Source organism: Sinocyclocheilus anshuiensis, unplaced genomic scaffold (genome assembly GCF_001515605.1).
Source record: "Sinocyclocheilus anshuiensis isolate Anshui unplaced genomic scaffold, SAMN03320099.WGS_v1.1 scaffold1716, whole genome shotgun sequence".
NCBI classification, from domain to species: domain Eukaryota; kingdom Metazoa; phylum Chordata; class Actinopteri; order Cypriniformes; family Cyprinidae; genus Sinocyclocheilus; species Sinocyclocheilus anshuiensis.
The window spans coordinates 122,857-131,179 of NW_015558645.1; the positions used below are offsets into that span (position 1 = coordinate 122,857).

The following is an 8,323-nucleotide window of genomic DNA, read 5'->3' on the forward strand; positions in this document are numbered from 1 at the left end:
AATGCAGTGGTTGCCTCTAATTTTAAATGGAAAGAGCACAGACAAAGCCTTAGTTTGTTTATATGAAGAGATTTCTTTTATTTGTGTTACTTATTTATTTGATTTGGGGCTTGTTTTAAAATTTCTATTCAGTTTTGTTATTTACATTTACATTATATTTAAATTTTGTTATTTAGCAGACGCTTTTATCCAAAGCGACTAACAAATGAGGACAATAGAAGCAATCAAAACCAACAAAAGAGCAATAATATGCAAGTGCTATATTAGTATATTATTATAGTGTTATATTTCAATTTCACAAAGAAACGTACAGTATTTTGTCCAAGCAATAATAAAAGGACACATTTAATTTATCATTTGTCTTAAATCTCATTTTGTTAAAAAAAATCGTGAATCGAATCAAATCGTGAGTGAATCGTTACATCCCTAATCATAAGTGAATGTTAGAGTTCACCCCAGCAGCGGTCGGGTAGGTCAGCCGCGAGAGGCCCTGTAGAGCCATCTTATTCTGAAAGGCTGTGGCTGAGATGATCTGAGCAGAAGACATGGTGGACATACTCTGCATGACTTTGTCTTTGGCAACCTGGTCCTGTCAGAAGACAACAACATCAGGAACATCATAAATGTATACCCCAATCAAATCTAGGTTGAGTTATTCTTATTAATAAACAATAGTTTTGTTCTGTTATTAGCATTAGTAACACTGAATATACATTCACATATACAATATAAAAAAATAAAAATAAAATAATAAAATAAAAATACATTTAATTAAATTATATTAAATGCATCACAAAAAAAACAGCAAAATGCAACAGACTTCTGCGCAGTGATTGAAATCAACTGCTGAGAGGATTTTATTATCTTATTATTGCTCAAAAAAAGAAGTATATCTATTAAAAATAAATTAATGTAAATATAATAAATATATTTAACTAAATCTTTAAAAAGCAATGCAAAATACAACTTCTGCGCAGTGAACTGAATCAGGGAAATGCTCCATTTTTTGAGATTGTTCGTCTGAGTTAAATGGTTCACAAAAAAAGAGTAATGTGTCATGAAAAATAAAGGCATTTTTATAAAAAAAAAAAAAAAAAAAAATTTAAAAAAAAAAATAATGTGTCATGAAAAATAAAGGCATTTTTATAAAAAAAAAAAAAAAAAAACATTTAAAAATAAAGAACACAATAACATTAAACAATTAAAATAAATAAGAAAAAATTAAATACAATTAGTTAAAATATGTAAGTTTGATTCATTTCCACAAATCATTTCAAACAGATTTTCTATTAATCCATTTAAAAAGTCTGATTCAATTATTCATTTATAAATTATGTTGTCTCTAATTGTAAATTGCACCTTTTTAGTTATAAAATACAAATACTGATATAGTTTTATAGTTTCTTTTCTTAGATTATTATGGCTCTGGCAGCGTTTGAGTGCTGTTGACAGGTTGACTCCTTCTCCTATAGAGGTCAAATGAAGAGCTGTGAGCTCCAACATTATGAAACAGGAGACCAGGCTTGGAAAAGCAGTGTGTGTGAAGGCACAGCTCCCCTTTGGATTAGCTGCTGAAGTAAGAAAATCAACGACAGTCAGAGAACTAGGAACGCCTGGGATCTGCTGGACGTGAATGTGAGACGCCTCAAACAAGAAGTCAAATCCGTCATGCAACCAATGCATTTGCAAGTTCAGTGTTGAGAAAGATAATAGTTACAAGCTACTAATAATTGTAATTTAACTACTGTAAAGCTAGTTTAAAAAAAAAAGAGTTATTTACACTGTAAGCTCCTAAGAAAAAGATGCTAAATACAACGAGTGAAATATAATTATAAATGTACACTATATACAACCAATAGAACAAGAAAACCTCATATAAGCAGTGAGGAACAGCGTTTAACTAAAATCTGTGAACTTACTGTAGAGAGAATCAATGAACTGATGAATCCCTTTTCAATGGTTCATTTAGATGAACAAACAACCTGATTCACTAAAACAAATCTGTCTTTTGATTCTGAACATTTTAAATGAGAAAGAGTGGACATTTTAGCTCAGCGCATTTTATTAGTGCCTCAGTTTGAAAAATAAGCATAACTATTAAAAATAAATATATCTGAATATAATATATGTTTAACTAACAGAACTGCAACACATCAGTGCATCAGTGAATTGCTTCTTTTTGAACTTGTTCGTAAGAATTAACTGATTCACTAAAATGAATCAGTCATTCTAAAGCTTCATATGAGAAGGACACTTTAGTTGAGCATATTTTATTATTGCCTCAGTTTGAAAATAATAAATATATCTTTTAAAAATGAATATACCTAAATATAATAAATGTATCTTTAACCAAAATCTATCAGCATTAAAAACAGGGAAATGCAGCAGACTTCTGCGCAGTGACTGGAATCAGTGAACTGATTCTTTCTGAACTTGTCCATCCAAATGAACCGATTCACAAAAAAATTAATCAGTTCATTCGGGGGAAGAAGAATAAAACAATGAGTCTATTAAAAATAAATCTAACTATAATGAATATATTTTAAACTAAATATATTAAAAAAATACAAAATGCAACTTCTGTGCAGTGACTAGAATCAGTGAACTGTTCGGTTTTTAATGTGTTCATCCAAGTGAACCGATTCACAAAAATGAAAAAAGCTTCTTTATGAGAAAGAGAGGACATTTTAGGGCATTTTATTATTGCCTCAGTCCAAAAAAAAAAAAAAAGTAATGAATGAAACGATTCACTAAAATTAATCTTCCTTTTTAATGCTTCATATCAGTTTTAATAATTCACATCAGTTTACTTTTTTAGTTACTTTCTCCTAAACCTCAGTGAATGTACAGCAAAGTTGCATCAAGAGAATGTGCATGGAGAGGTCACAGTCATCCACGACTAGCCCAAGCAACTGCTGTGTCCTTGAAGCATGACTAGCCGATGCATTCTTCAGCCCCGATCTGGCAACGCTGCAGGCTGAAATATGGGCATGTGTGAGTCCGTCACAGTTCTCAGTTACAGAAACGTATTTAAAAGGGCTGTCAGTGTTAGCCGTGTGACCAGAACCGCACTCAGACAGCTGGGCCAAGATGGCCGATGGCCAACGGGTGAACTATGCCATATGATGAAAGACAGCAGCGCGCAAGGAGAAGACTCGACATTACCGAGCCGTCTGCTAAGCCCTTGTACAGCCAGAGGTCACACGTATTCTGAAAATTAGCGATGTGCTGAAATTGATTTATAGCATAGTGTATGATATTGCTTGCAATTATATTTGTATCTGAATCATGCCTAGGCTATATTCGCTCACAGATTAATGCAATTGTCCAGCATTCGAGCCTCTCTTTGCATCATTAACAAATGCTTTGGCTGTAAAGCGATAATGGTGCTAATTTGCAAACAGGTGATCAGCATTAGCAGAGTTCATTAGCTACCTTCAGTTTCACATGAATTTCCCGAGCTTTCCGTCGTGCCAACACCTGAATGTGACTGGAGACCTGCGGAAAACACACAAGATTTCAGCCCAGCTGATCTTATCGTTTCAAATTAATAATCATTTATTTTTTAAAGGAATAGTTCACCCAAAATAAACATTTCCTGAAAATGTGCTCAGCCTCAGGCCATCCAAGATGCAGATGAGTTTGTTTCTTCATCAGATTTTGAGAAATGTAGTGTTGCATCACTTGCTCTGCAGTGAATGGGTGCCGTCAGAATGAGCATACAAACAGCTGATAAAAACATCTCAATAATCCACAAGTAATCCACACCACTCCAGTCCATCAGCTAACATCTAGTGAAGAGAAAAGCTGCGTGTTTGTAAGAAACAAATCCATCATTAAGAAGTTTTAATGGTAAATCGTCATTTCAGGCCATAATCCATAATAATGCTTTCTCCAGTGAAAAAGTCCGTCTCCTGTTGTCTCTCACATAAAAATCCAGCCACATATTTGTTTAGAGCTCTTTTTTTTCTTGTTAACAGTGCTTCATCTGTGCAGATTTCTCTCCTGATTCAGACAAGATGTCTTTATCACTGGAGGAAGCGTTATTATGGATTATGGACTTGCATTTTAGCTGGAAGCAACGATTTGAAGTTAAAATGTCTTGATGGATTTGTTTCTTACAAACATGCAGCTTTTGGCTTTACAAGGCATTAACTGATGGACTGGACTGCTGTGGATTATTTGTGGATTATTGTGATGTTTTTATCAGCTGTTTGGACTCTCATTCTGACGGCACCCATTCACATCCATTGGTGAGCAAGTGATGCAATGCTACATTTCTCCAAATCTGATGAAGAAGCAAACTCATCCTAATCTTGGATGGCCTGAGGATGAGCACAGTTTCAGCAAATTTTCATTTTCAGGTGAACTATTCCAGTTTCTGGTCCTCATTGACTTCCATAGTATGGGGGAAATAAACAATGGAAGTCAATGGGGACCAGAAACTGTTTGGTTACCAACATTCTTCAAAATGTTCAACGGAAGAAAAAAATTCATACAGGTTTGGAACAACTTGAATAAATTATCTGATTTCACAAGGGAAGCTTAACTTAAAATGAAAAACCCAAGTGAATTTGCTCTGTAATTTTTAACCAAGGTTGTGCAAAACAAACAGATTTTAAATTTGGACAGAATTTAAATTACGAAGTATGCATGGAAAACTTTACCTAACCAGCGATTGCTTTGACCTTCATTTGTCCACTTACCAGGTGCGCTTCTAGTTTCTCTTCTTGTTTTTAGTTATTATTTTTCCTCTCGGGCCCCCAGCTCACCTCGACTCTCTCCGAGGGCTTAAGACTCAGTATGTGACAAGGCCTGAGTGACATCATGCGATATCGAATGCCGGCGGGAACGCTATTAGATTCCAAACCCCCTCCCCGGCAGCGTGTGATGTGCCCCGATCGTAATGGGACGACCGGGAGCGAGCAGTTGTTTGTGGGTCTAACGAGCGGGACTGAGAGAGGTGCTGAAGACACACACCGATATCCGATCCGCGTGCGATAAATCACACCGCTGAAGTCCATTTCAGCATCGAGGCCCTCAGAGGCCAAACATTTACACTCAGTGAAAGTCTGTTTGGGAGTTTAACAGGACAAGCCCATCTCTAAGTCCCAGTCTGACATTTGCTGTACTTCCTCTTGCTGTTAATGTGTGACACAAAGGTCAAATAAAAGTAATTAACCAATTTAATCCACGCTTTAGTAGGGACAGGTTAAACTCTAGTTGCCATCACAGATTTATCAGTTAAATTTAGACCTTGCTTTAAAGTATGTTCAGACATTTTACAGGAAAACAAGGCAGTGAATGTACTTAATTATCCAAATATTCTAGAATTTGAATCAGTGTAAGAATCTAGATAATTCTACCTGTTTCCTGGTCCGTGTCTTTCCCGTTCGAAGCTTGATGTATCGCGCAATCAGCTCATTCCGTCCTGAAAAAAACAAACAGAGAAAAGAAGTTTACAGTCAACATTAAATTTTACTTTTACAAGAATTGGTTTTATATTGATTAAATCATTATTGATTAATAATGAAAAGTTTCGGAATAGATGGATTGAGCCAGTTACTTTTTGATAAAAAATAATGAAGACAAGAAGACATGAAGATATTTTTCCTTACAATAACCAAGAAAGTGCAAATAAATAATAAAATACATTAAAATAATTGTGTGTGTGTATATATATATATATATATATATACACTGAACAAAATTATAAACGCAACACTTTTGTTTTTGCCGCCATTTTTCATGAGCTGTACTCAAAGATCTGAGACTTTTTCTATGTACACAAAAGGCCTATTTCTCTCAAATATTGTTCACAAATCTGTCTAAATCTGTGTTAGTGAGCACTTCTCCTTTGCCGAGATAATCCATCCACCTCACAGGTGTGGCATATCAAGATGCTGATTAGACAGCATGATTACTGCACAGGTGTGCCTTAGGCTGGCCACAATAAAAGGCCACTCTAAAATGTGCAGTTTTATCAAACAGCACAATGCCACAGATGTCGCAAGTTTTGAGGGAGCGTGCAATTGGCATGCTGACTGCAGGAATGTCCACCAGAGCTGTTGCCCGTTAATTGAATGTTCATTTCTCTACCATAAGCCAAAAAAATATATATTTTAACGTTTTTGTCAGCCAAACTCATTTGACATGAGATACTTACTTGAAATATCTCTGAGGAAGTTAATATTCACATTTGCATTTACAGTTCGATGTCGCTTAATGGTCACATTGACATACAGGTAAACAAATTAAATATTTCAATTTTTAGTGTTCAAGTGTTTATCTATTTTACATTTTATAATACCTTATTTAAAAATAACTTTTTATCAATTCACAAACCCACTGCAGTTCTTACACTAAGCCCAATTTGAAACCTTGGTTTAATGTAATGTTTAATGCATTTTATGATGTTGAAATCCAAAAATGGAATTTATTTTCTTTCCCTTTGCTTTTTATATCAATATGGTATGTTTAGTTGTAAGTTAGATTAAAAAAAAAAGTGATCTAAAAAGTAGTCAGAATACATTACCTAAAGTCAAGTCAAGTCGTCACCTTTATTTATATAGCGCTTTTAACAATACAGATTGTGTCAAAGCAACTGTACAGCATTAATTAGGAAAATAGTGTGTCAATAATGCAAAGTGACAATAGTACACACTCATTTTTTCAGTTAAAGGCAGTTCATCATTGAATTCAGTGATGTCATCATCCAGCTCAGTTCAGTTTAAATAGTATCTGTGCAATCAAGTCAACGATATCGCTGGAAATGAAGTGTCCCCAACTAAGCAAGCCAGAGGAACCAAAACTCCATCGGTGACAGAATGGAGAAAAAACCTTGGGAGAAACCAGGCTCAGTCGGGGGGCCAGTTCTCCTCTGGCCAGACGAAACCAGCAGTTCAAGTCCAGGCTCTAGCAAAGTCAGATTGTGCAGAGGACTCATCTGGCTCCTGTGGTCTTATCCCGGTGGCCGTCTGAGACAAGGTCTTTACTGGGGATCTGTATCTGGGGCTCATCTAGTTGTCCTGGTCTGGATATTAAAATCACCAACAATTAAAACTTTATCTGCAGCCAGCACTAACTCGGATATAAAATCAGCAAACTCTTTAATAAAGTCTGTATGGTGCCCTGGTGGCCTGTATACAGTAGCCAGTACAAACATCACAGGGGATTTATCATAAACACTTGTTTCTCTGGATAATGTTATATTAAGCACCATTACTTCAAACGAGCACATCTAGGTTATGATCAGTAATCATATCATTTACAAAAAGTGCTTTCGTAGAAAGGGACCTGATATTCAATAAGCCAAGCGTTATCATTTGTTTATCCGTATTACATCTGTTTTTTATTTGTTGAACATAAATTCAATTGTTACGTTTTTTGTATTTTCTAGTTCGGGGAGCAGACACATTCTCTATTGATATCCAGGTGAAAGAGTTTCTATGGGCTGAGAATGAACTGATTTCTGTGACATGAGGCGGCTAGCAGACGGTCGGTTAAGCCAGTCTGTCTGCTTCCTGACCTGGGCCCCAGTTATGGCGCTTTTCCACTGCGTAGTGCGACTCGGTTCGGTACGGCTCAGTATGGCACGGTTCGCGTTTCCACTGCAGTTCAGTACCACTTTAGAGTGGGCGGGATTATTCACACGTCATTATAGTTGCGCCGCCTCTACTACCACGACTCCTAAAAAAAACTTTTTAATTCCGCGTCGCCCCATCAAGCTCTCGCTGGATCCGCTCCTCTGCTATCAACGAGAGGAACGTTTCAATAAGCCAAGCTTTATCATTTGTTTATCCGTATTACATCTGTTTTTTATTTGTTGAACATAAATTCAATTGTTACGTTTTTTGTATTTTCTAGTTCGGGGAGCAGACACATTCTCTATTGATATCCAGGTGAAAGAGTTTCTATGGGCTGAGAATGAACTGATTTCTGTGACATGAGGCGGCTAGCAGACGGTCGGTTAAGCCAGTCTGTCTGCTTCCTGACCTGGGCCCCAGTTAGACGAGTACAAACTCTAAGACTATGTGCCATATTTCTAGACTATTCTAAAATGAGTAACCTAGATTATGTTAATAACTACAGTTTTCATCATATAGTCTGTAATCAGTAATGGGCATATATACATATATACACATACAATAAAAAAATTAATTACAAAAATAAATTACATTTAAAAAGGTTTTAAAAAATGTACCAAAAAATTTTTTTTTTTAGGTTCTTTAACCCAGTGTGCATTGATTTAGTCAGAATATTATCCAGGAAAGTGCAAGCAAATTATATATATATATATATATATAATGTCTATTAAATATTA

The 8,323-nt window shown here is 35.6% G+C and overlaps 1 protein-coding gene across 1 annotated transcript in view; it reads right to left on the minus strand.

Moving 5' to 3' along the window:
• The window catches only part of LOC107680938 (transcriptional enhancer factor TEF-3-like), a 16,456-nt gene that overhangs the window by 8,003 nt on the left and 130 nt on the right, over positions 1–8,323 (minus strand). Inside the window, exons 2-4 of the mRNA XM_016477033.1 lie at positions 5,367–5,431; positions 3,436–3,498; positions 455–589 (exon numbers count right to left, since the gene is read on the minus strand). Of these exons, the coding sequence (XP_016332519.1) occupies positions 455–589; positions 3,436–3,498; positions 5,367–5,431 (263 nt within the window). The remainder of the gene's footprint in view (positions 1–454; positions 590–3,435; positions 3,499–5,366; positions 5,432–8,323) is intronic.